This window comes from Pectinophora gossypiella, unplaced genomic scaffold (genome assembly GCF_024362695.1).
Source record: "Pectinophora gossypiella unplaced genomic scaffold, ilPecGoss1.1 Pgos_59, whole genome shotgun sequence".
In the NCBI taxonomy this organism is placed as follows: Eukaryota; Metazoa; Arthropoda; class Insecta; order Lepidoptera; family Gelechiidae; genus Pectinophora; species Pectinophora gossypiella.
The window spans coordinates 39929-57254 of record NW_026063269.1 but is presented as its reverse complement, the minus strand read 5'-3'; the positions used below and the strand labels follow the sequence as shown (position 1 = coordinate 57254).

General features: G+C 35.0%; 1 protein-coding gene and 2 long non-coding RNA genes across 3 annotated transcripts; 2 read left to right on the top strand and 1 right to left on the bottom strand.

Annotated features, from left to right (window-relative positions):
* The first annotated feature begins 1240 nt into the window (after positions 1-1240).
* Positions 1241-2316, top strand: LOC126381530 (uncharacterized). The gene is made up of 2 exons (XR_007568857.1): positions 1241-1662; positions 1876-2316. It is a non-coding gene; the product is annotated as an uncharacterized LOC126381530 (long non-coding RNA).
* A 6322-nt stretch (positions 2317-8638) lies between these two features.
* On the top strand, positions 8639-9216 carry LOC126381533 (uncharacterized). Its single transcript, XR_007568859.1, has 2 exons — positions 8639-8774; positions 8980-9216. It is a non-coding gene; the product is annotated as an uncharacterized LOC126381533 (long non-coding RNA).
* Positions 9217-11963: 2747 nt separating this feature from the next.
* On the bottom strand, positions 11964-17075 carry LOC126381517 (uncharacterized). The gene is made up of 4 exons (XM_050031001.1): positions 16846-17075; positions 16277-16464; positions 12901-13209; positions 11964-12040 (listed from the first exon to the last, which is right to left on the bottom strand). The coding sequence occupies exons 1-4, from the start codon at positions 17073-17075 to the stop codon at positions 11964-11966; spliced, it is 804 nt and encodes a 267-aa protein (XP_049886958.1).
* Positions 17076-17326: the final 251 nt, after the last annotated feature.

Here is a 17326-nt window from a genome sequence, read left to right as displayed (position 1 = left end):
ATTTAAATTATTTAATAATAGTACATTTGGAAAAACGTTAGAAAATACCGAAAATAGAGTGAATGTCCAATTAGTTAATAGTTGGAAGGATGAAAACAATATAACAAAAAAGTCTACCCAAGCGGAGCGATTGATAGCTAGTCCTTATTTTCATAGTGTTTCAGTGTTCACGGAGAACTTAGTTGCTATACAAATGAAGCCCGACCAGATTGTTTTAGATAAACCAATATACATAGGGTTTACAGTGTTAGAGTTATCAAAATCCCATATGTTTCACTTTCACTATAATGTCATCAAGCCCTTTTATAAAGATAGAGTACAATTGTGCTATATGGATACCGACTCGTTTTTGTATTTAATACATACAAAAGATTTTTATCTGGACATAAAAAGTACTTTTCATAGTTATTTCGATACAAGTAATTACGACGAGCAAAACCAATGGTGCCTTCCTATTAAAAACAAAAAAGTTCCTGGTCTTTTTAAAGATGAGATGGGAGGAAAGATTATTACTGACTTTGTCGGTTTACGCTCAAAACTTTATTGCGTGAAAAATTGTGATCAAGTTATCAAAAAGGCTAAAGGCGTAAAGTCCTCAGTAGTACGTGACTTAACCATTACAGACTATGAAAAAGTTCTCTTTGATAATGAAATAATTAAAAGAAAAAATATTTTGTTCAAGTCGATAAAACATCAAATATTCACACAAAGCGTAAATAAAGTTGCATTATCTAACAGCGATGACAAACGATCGATATGTACCGATAAAATTAGAACCCGAGCTTGGGGAAACGCTTTAACTTTTAAAAACCTAGATTATGAGTAAAACCTAAAGACCATCTCAAATAATCATAAGTAGTAATATAATAAATTACTTAATAATTATTAACTTAAATTTGTATAAAATTGGTTACGAATAATTGTACATTGTACTTATTTCCTAACATAGTTTAAGTTTACTAACAAAATTTACTATACTTATTTAATGTTTTATAAGTACTTTCTAATTTTTTTATACAATAAAATATTATATTCAATATAAATGTTTTTTTTATTTTATCATAAGAAATTTTACCTCCTTACCTATGAAAGTTGTCTCAAGGATACGAGTAATCTCATGACTAATTTCACGAGTGACAAGCAACTAGTGTCTCTGCCTACTCTATTAGGGATTACGAGCGTGATCGTGAGTTTATGGTTGTTGATTACTTGACCTACATTGATGTCATCATTCATCAAGTCAGCGAATTTATAAGAATGTAGCAACTGCTAGCATCAGTGATGTGCCGTTCTCGGGAATGTTCCCAAAGTGGGAATGTTTCCGTTGCAAAAACTTTTTAGTAGTAAAATAATGGCTGTTTTTCTTTTTCAAATTGTTCTTTTTTGTGCTCTATAATGTTATCTGCGTAAAGGTTAGGTAATAAAGCTCTTTTTATCATAAATTTTCCGTCTTTTACTGCTGGGTACATTCCCTAAGTGGGAAAATTCTCGGGAACGACACATCACTGGTAAGCACAATACGTCATTCTAGCAAATTTTGCAAAAATCGTGCATTTTGTGTATTTTGCATTTTATTTGCAATCTACACTTTAATACCTTCAAGGTGCGTCATTCATTTTTAAAACTCGAAGAGGTTAGACACGACACGAGTGCATCTACTTGGTAAGTCAATATTATTATTTTATTTTTTATTATATTACTTGTATTTTTTATGTATTGTGACGTTAATTCTAAATTATAAGTCTGCAGACCCTGTAAAAACGGAATAACGCTAGGAAGATATACGTACAGATAGTTCTAAATTGTGTTTATTTTAGAAAAACTTTATTTTCTTTTTTATTAATATGTTTCTTATCTTATGTTTTTGTTTAACAGATCAACATGACGACGTCATCTGAAGACATAACGTACATGTTCGAACAACATGCGCAAGACCCGCTGGCAAACTTTGATGAAGATTATCCAGAGTTGGCCAGACTCCACCGCGAACCAAAGAAGAGGAAGCCTGCCAAGCGAAATGTTAGCGTGCAGTGCGTCTCAAAAAAATACGTCATAAGGACACATCATCCTTCGTGCTACAAAACCACCACACCCCGGGCACTCGACTAATTAGAGTCCAAGTTGTCGATCTAGAGAACAGTCCCCAAGTTACTCATGACAACGGGGACCCTGAGGAAAACATTTTAATGAGCGCCCAGTACGTGGTACATAAGGATTCCTATGATGAAGTGTTAACGCAGACAGAAGCACTTATCGCAAACATATCAAAAAAGTTGTGTAATTATCATTTCTAGTGCAATAAATATTTTATATTTATTCTGGTGTTTTTATTTATTTTTCTTCTAAAGCAATTTATTAAAGGTAAAAATAAAACTATTTTTTCATTCATTACACAATCATCATCATCATCAATTTAAGAGCCACGCTCTTGTCGGTGTAGCATTTTCCATTCCAGTCTATCAAAGGCTAATTCCTTGACTTCCCTATAAGACACGACGTTAACCTTTTCTTTAATCTGTTCCATGTAAGCTCTTCTTGGTCTTCCCCTTCCTCTCTTTCCTTCTAGCTTTCCTTCTATGATGTTTTTAATGAATTCGTCGTGTCTTATTAGGTGTCCAATCATCTTGCCTCTTCTGTCCTCAATAATTCTCAGTATTTGTCTCCCTTCCCTTACTCTTACTAGCACTTCCTCATTTGTAACCCTTTCTGTCCAACTTATTCTTTCCATCCTCCTCCAACACCACATTTCAAAGGCCTCGAGTCTCTCTCTGTCCTTCTGTGTCAGTGTCCAAGTTTCACATCCATAGAGGGCTATACTCCATACGAAGGTTTTGACACATCTTTTTCTGATAGATTTGGCAATCCTAGCCTTGAATATGCACCCTTTGTTATGGAAAGCTTGTTTTGCCATTGCTATTCTGGTTTTAACGTCTAAAGTACATCTTGAGTCATTCGTTATTATGCTGCCTAGATACTTAAAGTTCTTTACATTTTCAATCGGGATATTATTTAACTTAATTATTTGGCTGTCTATTTTTGGAGTTTTGGAAATTGTTAGAATTTTGGTTTTACTTATATTAATTTTAAGGTCGTATTTTTCAAAAACTGTGTTCATTGTGTTAAGTAGGGTTTCTAGGTCTTCTTTATTACTGGCCAGTGCCGCAATATCGTCTGCAAATCTGATACTAATTATATTCTGTCCATTTATTGTTATTCCGTTACTGATTTTAGCTATTTCCTTCATGGCACCCTCTATGAAAATGTTAAATATTAGTGGAGATAAGGAACAGCCCTGTCTTACACCTTGCCGTACTCTAGCTTTTCTCTTCACTTCTCCTATTTCTACGACAGTTTCCTGGTGTTTATATAGTTCGTATATTATCCTTCGGTCTCTATAATCCATTCCTACTTCCTTCAACCCCCTCATCATTTTCCTCCAGTTTACCTTGTCAAAAGCCTTTTCAAGGTCTATAAAAGCCACGCTGGTATCCATGCTTAAATCCAATCTCCTGTCAATTATCAGTCTTAAAGCTAATATTGCTTCTCTTGTACCTTTCTTTTCCCTGAACCCATACTGGTCATCTCCCAGACATCCCTCAGCTTTAGGTCTCAGTCGGTTTTGAATGATTTTAAGTAAAATTTTTGAAGCCTGTGATATTATGCTCAGTGTCCGGTGTTCTTCGCATTTCAAAGTATTTGGTTTTTTTGGTAATGCCAAAGTTTTACTAACTTGAAAGTCTGTTGGTATTTTGCCAGTTGTATACATTAGATTGATTAATTCGTAAATTTCGTTCAAAACTAAGGGGTTTGCAGATTTTAGCAATTCTATAAACAACTTGTCGTCTCCGGCCGCTTTTTTATTTTTTAAACTGTTTAAAGCTTTATCAAATTCCTCTCTCAAGATGTCCGGGCCACGATCATTCTCTTCCACCTCTTGTTCATCCTCTATATCGTCCTCGGTTAGTCCATCTCCCTGATATAATTCTTCTATGTATCTCTTCCATCTGTTAGCTATATCCTCATTATCAATCAAAATCTTTCCATCTTCATCTAGTATTGCTGTACTTCTTGTCTTTTTCTTCCTATTTAAACTTTTTATTATGTTATATGCTAGATCCATTTTACCTGCTTTCATATAATGCTCAACGAGATCACAATCCTTTTCTAAGTCTTTTTCTTTACGGTTCCTACATTGTGTTGTTATTCTGTTAGTAAGTTTTCTATATTCAACAATACTGGCGTCATCCGACTTATTTCTTAACTTTCTCCCATTACACAATAAATTTATTATTTTCTATACACCATTTTTTAATACACAATACATTTTTCAAAGCACATGATTTAGAATGGTTTATACAGTTATAATTTTTTTCATTTTTCGTATATTTATCACATAATTTAGAAAGGTTAGGACATTCTTTTTCACTCAAATCGGTCACTTCGCAATTAGAGCCTAATTCTTTTATCCACTTTACTTTTTCTAATCCTTTAGTAAGAATGTTTTTATTTGCTAAATAAGGCTGTATAATACGTTTGAATTCTCGATGATCTATAAATCCTTCACTCCAATATATTTTACGATTTTTTTCGAGCCATGTAACTTGTTTTTTTTCTTCGCTTGTTAGAGTATTATACGAGTATGGAGGTTTAATCAAAAAAGTTTGCGTATAATCACTGGTTGCTATAGCGAGCTCCTTTATTATGAAGTTATTTCTAAGATCCTTAAAACCTTGAACATCAACGATTATTGTTTGCGAATTCATGATATCTTTTTAACCACCCCACAGAGCGGTTTATATTCAACTATGCAATCGTTCAAAATTAAGCAATATGCCGAAGTTAGATCTGGTATTTCGGTATTGGTTTCTATTTCCACTCGCACATTTACTACAGGTCCAGACTTCAAATTATCAACCTGTCTCGAACAATCTATCACAAATAACGGAGCTATTTCTTTAAATTCTTTTGCACTTAGTAATGGTTCTGTTCGGCGTCCATAATAAGACTGTTGAAACCTCGCGTATTGTTCGTATAATAAAGCTATATTATTGTTTGAAAAATTGACATTTAAATGGAGTGGAATTTAGGTATACTTTAACATCACGTAAATTGCAATGGTCGAATCGAGACATGTCTGCGTCACCATTATTTTTTCTATTAGTTTGCAAACCAATTATGACGTATCTAGGTTTTTCGATTTGTGATGAAGTTTTAATTGACCACGTATGTTTTGTAGTTTTTGGTAAAGTAGGATATTCATAAAGGTCCCAATTTCTAAAAGCTAATTGGACTGGTCTATCCCTTTCTAAATGTTTCAATAAATTATTTTTTTCTTTATCGGAAACTTTCACGTGTGGCACACGCCATACTATTTTATTTATCTGAATATCGTTAACAATCTCTCCAGTATTTAATTTTAATGCATTAAGATTAGTATTACTACGTAACAAAATAAGTTCGTGTCTGCAATTAATGATAATTTTCTTATAGTCCTCTGCAAACCCTAGTATATTACAGAGGGGAATAGAAGCAGAAAAAATACCTGAATTTATATTTTTTGTGCCATTAATATCCCACCCCCACACTTTAGACATTTTTGATTCACACTCATTCATAGATAATAAAGATTTTATAGTAGTGGTTACGCCAGCATTTTTTATTCTATCTATTTCGATACCATTCAGTTCATATCGAATATCTTGAAAAAAGTAAAGTAATGGATTGTTTGTAAACTGAACAGACGAAGCTATTTCTTTCGAATCTCTCTTGCCGACGAGCACTTTTCCTTCTAGATATAGAGTGCTGGCTGATGGTAAAACATATAAATCTTGTTGGTTGATCGGGATGCGTATTTCATCGTTCCTGTTGAAACTTGTCACATACGGTTTATAAGAATGAAACTCAATACCGTCAATGCTGTTGTCGTATGTAGGTGTAGATGATATATCTAAAATATTCATTTTTTCAAACCAATTTTTTTGAGGAAATTTATATTTTCAGCAAATAAATTATTACACTTCTTAGATGTTCTTTTGTTGATGCCTCGAGAATAACTGGTATTTTTAATTGAAGGAGTCGTCATTTTATTATAGACTAGCTTTTGCCCGCGACTTCGTCCGCGTGGCGTGTTATATAAGAGAGAGATCTTCGTGTGTGTGGGAGTGCATATCAAATTTCAAGCATCTAACTTATGCAGTTTAGATTTTTTCATACATTTTTTTTTCCCAATAACTCCCATTTTTCAAAATACAGCCAAAAATAAACTTTATATTTACTAAGGTATGCATGCATGCTAGATTGAATCAATTGATTGAATTGATTTTTTTTTAATTGATTGTTCATTGAGTTTTAATTTTAATACACACTTCCTCTCTTCCCTTCAACGTTGCTGTGCCCTACAGGGTCCATGTTTTAGTTCCTATGCCTATGTAACACCCCATTGTACTACATGGAATGCAATAAATAATTTAATTGAATTGAATTGAAAACATCTATCTTACGCGGTTTCGATTTTTTCATACAAATGTTTTTTTCCCGCTAACTCCCGTTTCCGTGGGAATTTTGCAATATCCTGTTGCAACTAAGGTTTAAGTTAACTAAAGTACCTGCATGCCAAATTTCAAGCGTCTAACTTAAGCGGTTTAGATTTTTCATACAAAAGGATTTTCCCGCTAATTTCCGTTCCCGTGGGAATTCCGGGAATTCCTTTCTTAGTGCACCTCTACGGTACCTAAGCTATGTCCCTTCCAAATTTCAAATGCCTACATTTAGCCGTTCAGGCTATGCGTTGATATGTCAGTCACTGAGTCAGTCAGTTTCTCCTTTTATTTAGATTTGATTTTTTCATACAAATGTTTTTTCCCGTTAACTACCGTTCCCGTGGGAATTTTGTAATATCCTGTTGCAACTAATCTTTAAGTTTACTAAAGTACCTGCATGCCAAATTTCAAACGTCTAACTTGAGTGGTTTAGATTTTTCATACAAAAGGATTTTCCCGCTAATTCCCGTTCCCGTGGGAATTTCGGGAATTCCTTTCTTAGTACACCTCTACGGTGTCTAAGGTACCTGCGTGCCAAATTTTAAACATCTTACTTGAATGGTTTAGATTTTTCATACAAAAGGATTTTCCCGTTAATTCCCGTTCCCGTGGGAATTTCGGGAATTCCTTTCTTAGTGCACCTCCACGGTACCTAAGGTACCTGCATGACAAATTTCAAACGTCTAACTTGAATGGTTTAGATTTTTCATACAAAAGGATTTTCCCGCTAATTCCCGTTCTCGTGAGAATTTCGGGAATTCCTTTCTTAGTGCACCTCCACGGTACCTAAGGTATCTGCATGCTAAATTTCAAATGTCTAACTTGAGTGGTTTAGATTTTTCATACAAAAGGTATTTCCCGCTAATTCCCGTTCCCGTGAGAATTTTGGGAATTCCTTTCTTAGTGCACCTCTACGGTACCTATGGTACCTGCATGCCAAATTTCAAACGTCTAACTTGAGTGGTTTAGATTTTTCATACAAAAGGATTTTCCCGCTAATTCCCGTTCCCGTGGGAATTTCGGGAATTCCTTTCTTAGTACACCTCTACGGTATCTAAGGTACCTGCATGACAAATTTCAAACATCTAACTTGAATGGTTTAGATTTTTCATACAAAAATATTTTTCCGCTAATTCCCGTTCCCGTGGGAATTTCGGGAATTCCTTTCTTAGTGCACCTCTACGTTATCTAAGGTACCTGCATGCCAAATTTCAAAAGTCTTACTTGAGTGGTTTAGATTTTTCATACAAAAGGATTTTCCCGCTAATTCCCATTCCTGTAGGAATTTCGGGAATTCCTTTCTTAGTGCACCTCTACGGTATCTAAGGTACCTGCATGCCAAATTTCAAACGTCTAACTTGAGTGGTTTAGATTTTTCATACAAAAGGATTTCCCTTCACTACTCTGCTCCTATTGATTGTAGCGTGATGAAAAGTATACTATGACCTGTCCAGGAGTGTGAAGAATAATTGTACCAAGTTTCATTAAAATCCGTCCAGTAGTTTTTGTTTCTATAAGGAACATACAGACAGACAGACAGACAGACAGACAGACAGACAGACAAAAATTTTACTGATTGCATTTTTGGCATCAGTATCGATCACTTATCACCCCCTGATAGTTATTTTGAAAAAATATTTAATGTACAGAATTGACCTCTCTACAGATTTATTATAAGTATAGATTATCATGTTTTCTTTAGATGGAAATATAGTTGTACTTCTTCCCCACGTAAATTAATTAAATTGTTGTATGCGTCTAATAATCTTATGTGAATACAACTTATATTACTTTGATTTACTGGAAAGTAAATTATTTTTGTAGGGCTTTCTATAATTCTGTAACCAGGTGGTGCGTTAGGAGCAAATTCATAAATAATATGGCTTGGTTTTCCGTTTATAAATGATCCGCTCACTATATCACATTCAACCCTCACCACAGTCGTTGGTAAAATGTTAACGGGAAGGTGAGACGTGTGTAATAGGGTAAATGTGGGATAGACGCCTCAGTGGGATAGTTGCCTCAGTAAACACATAGCGACATGTATAAACATTAGACCCGTTGTGTTTTGTTTTAACGTAACCCTACCCCCGCCCGTTCTTAAGTCAGTGCCACGCACTTAGCTGGAATGGACGTGTCGCGAATTGTGAGACAATGAACATTTTTTGCGGTAATTAATTCGTGAATTTGGTTCGTCTGAAATATTGATAAGCTCGCAACTTTTGATTTTATGAGGTAAGTGTCTATATTTTTGTTTTATTTAAGTGTAGATGTCTTAAATAAAAGATTTTGTTTATTATTTACGTATGTTTTATCATTGAAGTAAACAATATTTTGCGCGGAGTCTATCCCCTCGAAAAAGGATAGATGCCTAGTTTTTTATGAGTATAGATGCCCTTTGAGGCATGTATGAAACTTTAATCATTTTTTTATATTTTAGATATGCCTCGCAAGTACGTGCGCAAAGTAGGGGCAAGCCCTCGGGGCGAATGGACGGAAGATGCCCTAAGAGAAGCTTTTGAAGAAATGAGGCAGAATAAGCACGGCTTGAATGAAATATCTCGTCGATATGGAATTCCTGCCAGGACCCTGAAAAGACGTTTCGTGAAACAAGATACTAAGAAACTTACTTTAGGTACTTTGTCAATTAAATCATAATAAATAAATCTAAGACAATCTTTAATTATATGCATAGGGCATCTATCCCACAAGCCAAATAATTATTATGGCATCTAACCCACACTTTAGGCATCTATCCCCGATTATAATACTTTTTTATTTCTTTTGTACAAAAAAAAATACAACTATTAATGTTAAAATACTTTAATTATTTATTTCATTAATAAGTACACAACACATCACAATCATTTAATTTTTATGAAAACTCATATTCTATCATTTATTTGCCTATTTCAAAAAGTGCGGCAACTATCCCACATTTACCCTATATTTCCCTCTAGAACCTGATTAGAAAATCCCAATAAATGGCCTAAAGAATCATGTTTTTCAAAATTAATATCTTTAGAACAAAATAACGATGTTGTCATTGTATTATTGTTGCATGACAGATTGAATGGTACGTCAATTTTGGTTCTTATATAATCATTTATATCTTGAAGTTCATAGGTACCTTCAGGTATTTCGATGACTTTGTTTTCACCGTAGTATAATTTATTGTTTCTTTTATCAATATTTGGAATAGAATTAAATGTTGCTAAATACAATAGTGCACATTCGTACTCGCCTTCTAATTGTAAAGTTGGTGTATAATATGTAGATAGAAGAGCGGAGTTCCCAGTTATTGATAGTGTAAAAGACATGGTGCAAATGATAAAATAAAAAAATGTTTCTTTACTTTATACATAATTTATTTAAACCAAAAGTTAATTAAGAATTCTAAACACAAATGACCACATTTAACAGAATTGAATTCTTGAAACCTTGTATAGTTATAAAATAATTCACAGTTCTGAACATAGTATAAAAATTCCAACGGGGGTTTTAAATCCCCATAACTATCAAAGTATTCGCAATAATTATTTACTTTGACATAAGCTACCCAATGTGTTCCGTTATTTTCAGAGTTATCCAAATTTATAATACCACATTCAATAAGATTAGATTTTGTAGGTAATTGATCTTTCATATACACACCTCGAAAATAAGGTATATGTATGGCGAGTTTTAGAATATCCACATTACTAAGTGCACGATTAGGTAGCTTACTAATTAGTTTTTTGCATGATTAATGTATAATCCATTGCCTTTTTTGTACGGCCTAACAAATAAACCTTTCCCTATTTTTCTCATTTCCATTGCCCTATTGTGACGTTCCGTTTCTCGTAAACTCTGTTGGCTAGCTTTGTATTCATTAAGAGTTTTAGCAATACCCGCTGCACCCCCGGCTAAAGTGCCTAGTGCCGATAATCCAGCAAAAATTGGAACTAGTGGTAAAATTCCTCCTGTCTTCGGCAAAGGCAAAACGCGAGGCACTCTAATTTTATGATTTTTAGAGACAAGTTTCTTCGCAGCGAGATAAGCACATCTAATCATAGTCTTGTTATCTTTTGGGTTACTGTTTTTTACGTGTTTACGAATCTTGGAAACCAGAGAACCAAATTTTTTTAATCCACTTCCAGTTTTTAATTTAGCCTTCATAACTTTGCTAACCAACCATGAAGCAAGTTTTTCACCTTTGCTTGATTTTTTTGATTTCAGTTGATGTTTAGCCATGTTAAGTAATTGTAAATCTGCCTTATGTCGATTTTTCAAATCAGAATATTTTGAATATGATATGTCGTGAGCCTTACAAGCTTCGTCTAATCCGTTTACTCCTTTATCACCACGCAGTAAACGTTTTTCTAACTTGGTTCCTGGACCGCAGTAATTATATCCAGGTAAATGTAACTCGAACGGTAAATTGTTTATTAAATTATTGAGAAGTCCACTGCCTTGCATTGCTTGTTTTATAATGTTATGGATTTAAATTGAAAATCATATTTATATAAAGTGATTTATTGCACAATAGCCTTATTGTTAATCCAGCTATTATAACTATCACTAAGTCCTAACCATTTTACATACAATTTATTACCTTGTTTCTTAATTACTTTTTCTATAAGATACACATCAGGGTAACATGTTTTCTGAAGTTCTTGTTGATAAAAAGCCCCAGATATTGGTATTTCTCTTTGGTCTTCAACTAAATATGTTACAGGGACAGTTTTATTCACTTTTCTTATCTTAAATATTTCAGTAGACCAATTAGGAGTGTATCCCTTATGAAAGCTACTTTTATATTTGCTTATACGTACGTAATCACCAATTTTAAATTTATTCTTAGTTAACGAAGACAGTTTATTTAGCTTAGACTGAATATTTTCTTTCACCATAGCTGCATTATTACGATTAACTTCAACTGGTTTATATTTAGTAGTACGATGCTTTGTATTGTTGTATGTTTTCACTACAACGTTTAATGATTTGTCAATCCAATTATAACTTCCATTTAAACTAAATAATTTGTAAAGATTATTTTTTAAAGTTTTAATTAATCTCTCCACAATTGATGCCTTTTTGATTGAAAACGAAGAGTAATGGTTGATATCCAAACTTTGCATTAAATTTGAAAACTTGTCATTGTAAAACTCTGTACCCATATCAGTTTGCAAATTACAAGGGGTTCTCTTACTTTTTTCCAATACTTCTTGAAAAGCGTTTGTAACATCTAATTTATTTTTAGTTTTCAGTGGCACTACCCAAGCATATTTAGAAAAACAGTCAATCACGACCAAAATAAAGCTAAACCCTTTATTATAGGGTTTTATGTTTTTAAAGTCTATCAAATCTGCTTGCCATAAGTCGTCTATTCCTTTTAGAATAACGGAGCGACGTATGAAGTTTTTTCGAGCTGTCTTATGAATTTCATTCACTATTTGTTGTTTTATCATGTTGAGTAGATTTATTTAACTTAGGTGTATCAAGGTTTTGCAACTTCTGATCTATATATGCAATAATAGTTGCTTTTAAACGATTTATTGCTAGTTGCATTTCAAATATATTTTCTTTCTTGTTTTGTTGAATATAACTTTTTATTTCTTCTTTTGTATAAAAATTACGAATTGTTTGATCCACATATTCTTTATTGACTACATCGTCTGCTTCAATAGGTATCACCACACCTCTTAATCTTTGCGAATGTAAATTAAACTCACCGTTATCTGTTCTTGTAATAGTTTTAGTTAAATCATATAATTCAGGCAGCCGCATTCTTTTATGAACGTGATGTCCGAATTTATCAATATTCATGGTTTTGAAACAGGTGTGGTTCTTTAAATTATTAAGTTACGAATGAAACTATAAATATTTTGTGAAGTATTTTATTAGTTTATAATACCACTTTCTTTGAGTTCTTCTATAATAGAAATTATTTCATTATCTAAACCTGTATTGCCGGCCTCTTGAGAAGCAATCAACAACTTTAATCTTTCAACCAATTCGTTAGGATCATTCCAATACACGTAATCTACGTTTTTATTCCACTTCTTCATTACTGACAAGCCCTTTCCTTTTGGCATTGGACTAAGGTTTGGGGTTGTATTGTTAGGTAACTTGAAAAGAGGTTGTATAATTTGTAGATACTTTCTACCTTTATTGCCGTTTATCGGTTTTTTAGGATCGTAATCGCGCCTGTGAGCATTGGAAATCAAAAGCAGTGACTTATATATTTTTTTATCGTCTTCTGTAACCGAAGACAAATCTGGATTTTTTTTATATAATAGTTCAATTAATCCTGGAGTAGTAGTATATCGGTTTCCATCTATTTTAATGGTCTTGTCTCCTATAGTGATTGGAATTGTACCAAGCATCAATTTTCCTCGTTCATTCCTCACACCATATGGAACATTTGTAAAATCTTCAGGCGTTAATGACCATGAAGACAAATTGTCTTCTGTATCATCGTTCCATTCAACTGTTTTGAACGAGTCGCTACTATTTTCTAGATCAATACTATGATTATCACTATCATTACTTCTTTCATTGTAGTCCTTATCACTGGCACTATTATTGTTTTCATAGTCATCTTCATTAACGTTTTCACAGCTTGCAGTATACGGTTGCGTGATAGTATCTTCATAATTCGGCTTTTCTGTTTTGCGAATCCCATTTTCTGTCAATTTATGGGAGCGTTTATTGGCAATTTTATTTAATGGATTTATTATAGGTCTGAATACAGATTTCAAAGCTTCTTCATTTTCGGTTTCAATGTTTCGCAACTTCTTAACCTTTTTTTTAACAGCTTCTGCTGCATTGACTATTTGGCGTTTTAAACAAGCTTCCATTATTAAAATAAGTTTGTGCTTCTGCTAAATCTTTAGGCAAAATAACGCGATTTACCAAGTAACATCGCATTATATATCAGAAAAATGATATGATCAATTAAAAAATACGAAACTGTCAAATTTATTTCTATAACATCCTTCATTTTTCTGACAATCTTTATTGATCACCAAATAACTATATGGTTCACTCCATATTTTAGAACACATTTCACGGAACTCATTCCAGGACATATCTGTGTTAACGTGTTCATCATAAACGTGTTTCATATTTATTTCATCTTGCTTAAACAAAATAATCAAATTAGCATTGTCTCGTACTAGTTGTTTTGGAACCTTACTGTAAGTTTGATTTAAATAAAACGAATCTATGTTTCGATGCCTACCCATCGCAAAATAATCTCGCATGTTATTCTGATTTTCACACGCTACGTCATCAAATATAATTATTGAATTTGGTTTAGCATCCTGGGGGCTGAGAACTTCTTCACTATCCTTATATTTTGAAAATGAGACACTGGGCACCATGTCTAGGACTTTTTCCAAAAATATGTATTTAGGTTGATCTAATGTTTTTGAATACACGTAAACATTTTTAAAATGCAACCCATCCTTATGCAAAAGAAGACCAATAACAAGATTTGTTTTCCCGCAATTAGAAGGTCCGCATACTATACACCTGATTGTATTAGGTAATAGTTTACCATGACGGATATTTTTGTTTTGCGTGTTTAAACAAAAAGTGTCAATTTGCAACGAATCCGGTTGTTTAATAAACTTCATAGTCGCAATGAATGTCACCTGATATAGCTAAAATTATAATGATTAAAAGAGTCGTATAATTTACCTTATATACACATTACGATGTTGATCTTATATTATTGGGCATTCCACCCACCTAAGTGAGCGCAGCGAACGGTCGTGAGCAGAGCGAACGATAGGTGGGGCAGAATGCCCAATAATATACTACTTAACTCGGAGGTCTTGCGTCCCAGGATCCTTTAATTATGTCTTAGAACCTTCTTGGCCTATGTGGTCCAGTGGTTGAGCGATGGGATGCGGAGGGTCCGGGTTCGTATTCCGGTGGGGACATATCACAAAAATCTGTTTATAAGGCCTTTGGTTGGGACGTAACAGGCTGATCACCTGATTGTCCGAAAGTAAAATGATCCGTGCTTCGGAAGGTACGTTAAGTCGTTGCTCCCGTCTACTAGGTACTTATGTAAGCACGTAGCCGTTACATGAATATTGTACACAGAACAGGATAGGTTTAATTAGTTCTTTACTGATGATTTAACAATGAGATTTAAAACACGAATAACTTAGTATGTACTTAGTACCTCGGTACCAACATGTAACAAGAAAAATAAGATCACTCCTCTCGGACAATTTTTTTCTTTGAACATGCCGAAATTGCCTACGCGGCGGAGTTGCCGAACTATCGATAGGTAGATTATCAATTGTTGAACTTGAAAATTGTCTAAACTATCGAAAGTAGTGATAGTACATTTAGATCGATACTAGCGATAGTACCGATAGGTCTTGCTTTGTAACAATAATGGGTATTGATCTAAAAGATCTATCGATAGGTACCTACTATTGGTTTTTTTTTAACTAGGTATCGATAGAATATCGATAGGCAACACTCTGGCGGAGTGTCCGCCCAATTCTAGACGCGATCTCGCTCGATTTTTGTGTAGCGAGGTTTTGCGTAGGTACTTACATACTAAGTTGGTGGATGGTTGACATAGTAGGTAACTAATTATGTAATCTGTGGTGGTTGTGTTAGTTGGTTGTTAGTTATTCTAATGACAACAAAGAATACAATTATTTACTGTTTCAACTGTTTTAGGTAGATAATGGCCCCGATTCCTATGAGTAAATGAATGAATAACCCGGTCGAACCAAAAAGGTATCTCGCTGGTATGCAAACCGTTTGACGTGTGCTGTCAACTTAATTCTGTCGGTTGTTTTAGATTTCTGCTTAAAATTGACGTGTATTCCATAATTTTTATGCCTGTTGATTATCCGTCCATTTAAGAATAAGAATAAAATAAATTTATAATTTACGATAGACAGAGAAAGAAATAGGATCGGTTCGTAGTGCCTACTTTGTAGGCCGCGCCACCGCCGCGCCGCCGCCGGCGTGCGGCGCGGGGCGCGCGGAGCGGGGCGTGCGGAGCGGGGCGCGCGGCGCGCGGTGCGTGTGGCCGTTGACCCGTTCGAGCAGCTGTTGTCTCCATTACATCGAACATTTTCGATAATTTGTCATTATTGTTTTTTTTATTGAAATTTGGGTTCTATGCAGCTAAAAGCACAATATGGAATTGAAAATAATTAAAAACAAAACTCAAAATTTCATGAATTTTGCGACGGAAAATTCCACTAGATATTAACTCAGAATCATGGTCTGAATCATCCCTCTCAGTATTCGTTACGATGTCACTAACACCCAGTATGTTGTTGATAAGTAACTAAACTATCAATTAACATTAAATTCAAAGCACCGGTAAGCGCCGGTAAATGTTAAAAGCTTCGACGAAGTTGAAGAAAACCTTTTTTTTCCTCCATTTCTTCTTTAATTTTTTTTACGTACATATTCGTATTAAAAACAATCAATTTAATTTGTTTAAATTTTCCGATAGATAAGCTTTTCAAAAATATATAATACCATATACCTTTCATTTTAAGTTTTAAAACTATCTGACTTTGAAAATCGTCAATGAGGAACTTGATATTTCCCAATTTCATGAACCTTAACTTTACCACATGAAAACAACTACTTTCACCAAATATAATATGAATTACGCTACAGAATATGAATCTTCGACTTTCGAACTATTAAATTACATTGATAGAAGGACCTATTTCAATAAGTGAAAAAATGAATTTTGATACGCGTTTGTTCTACCATATTCCATAGTGCGGCGCACAGCATGGCGTCCAGCTCAGCGTCCACGCGGGGCCGCAGCGTATACGGCACCGGCCGCGCGCGGTGGTACACCGGCTGAGCTCCCTCGCGCACGTGCAGCCGCACGGGGGAGCCGCGGTACCGTCCCAGCGTGCCGTCAAACAATGACTCATGCCTGGAAACAAATTGATTTATTATTTTATTTTTATCAATGTTCTCCGAAGTGATTTTATACAAACTTAGCCTTGGTATTTCAATGTTTAGTTCAGAGAGCCACTGTCGACCTAACAGGGTGGTAGTTCCCCTTCCTATCACATACAAGTCTAAAGTTTACTTTGCATCTTTATAGATTACTTCCACCTTTATGTAACCAAGCGGTCGAACTACTGATCCGTCATAAAACTTTAATCTACAAGATTCTAAAGGCACATTACTATATTTTTCCCGGTACGTATTATCACTTATACAAGACAACGCCGAACCGGTATCCACCTCCATCTCTAATAATGAATTATTCACCAATAATGTCATACATACCGGTTTGTATTTAGCTAACGACATTTGGTAAATAGGTTCATCGTCGTCGTTATCGCTCGTCTCATTCCCCGGCCGCTCGCCTCGATTGTCCTGATCAGCTGACGGCGCGCGCGGCGCTGCCTGGCTGAGGCAGTAGGTACCGGCGCCGCCGCCGCGGGCCGGGGCCGCGCGCCTCGCCCCGCGCCCTGCGCCGCGTCCGCCGCGACCGCCCCGCGCCCCGCGGGGATAATTACTGGCTGTTCCCGCCATATCGAGTCTTGCATTTTTCTCCGGACACATTCTTCTAAGGTGACCTATTTTCCGACAATGGCTGCATTCGAAGTTTCGATACTTACAGCTGTCTGTCTTATGCCAATTATCGCCGCATGCCATACACTTATGGTTTGTATAGATTTGATGTATCTGTGACGAATATGTAGATGTACAAGCCGCATCCCGATCGACTGCGCCCGCGTTTTTCTCCGCCGCTTCGAGTGTTGTTGCCAGTTTTACCGCCTTGG

Coding starts and splice junctions, on each gene's coding strand:
- LOC126381517 (XM_050031001.1), bottom strand. CDS start 17,075: ATGGCGGGAACAGCCAGTAATTATCCCCGCGGGGCGCGGGGCGGTCGC. Junction 16,465..16,845: donor GAACCTATTTACCAAATGTC/GTTAGCTAAATA, acceptor ATTTGTTTCCAG/GCATGAGTCATTGTTTGACG. Junction 13,210..16,276: donor GAATATGGTAGAACAAACGC/GTATCAAAATTC, acceptor ATAAATTGACAG/AAAATGGGATTCGCAAAACA.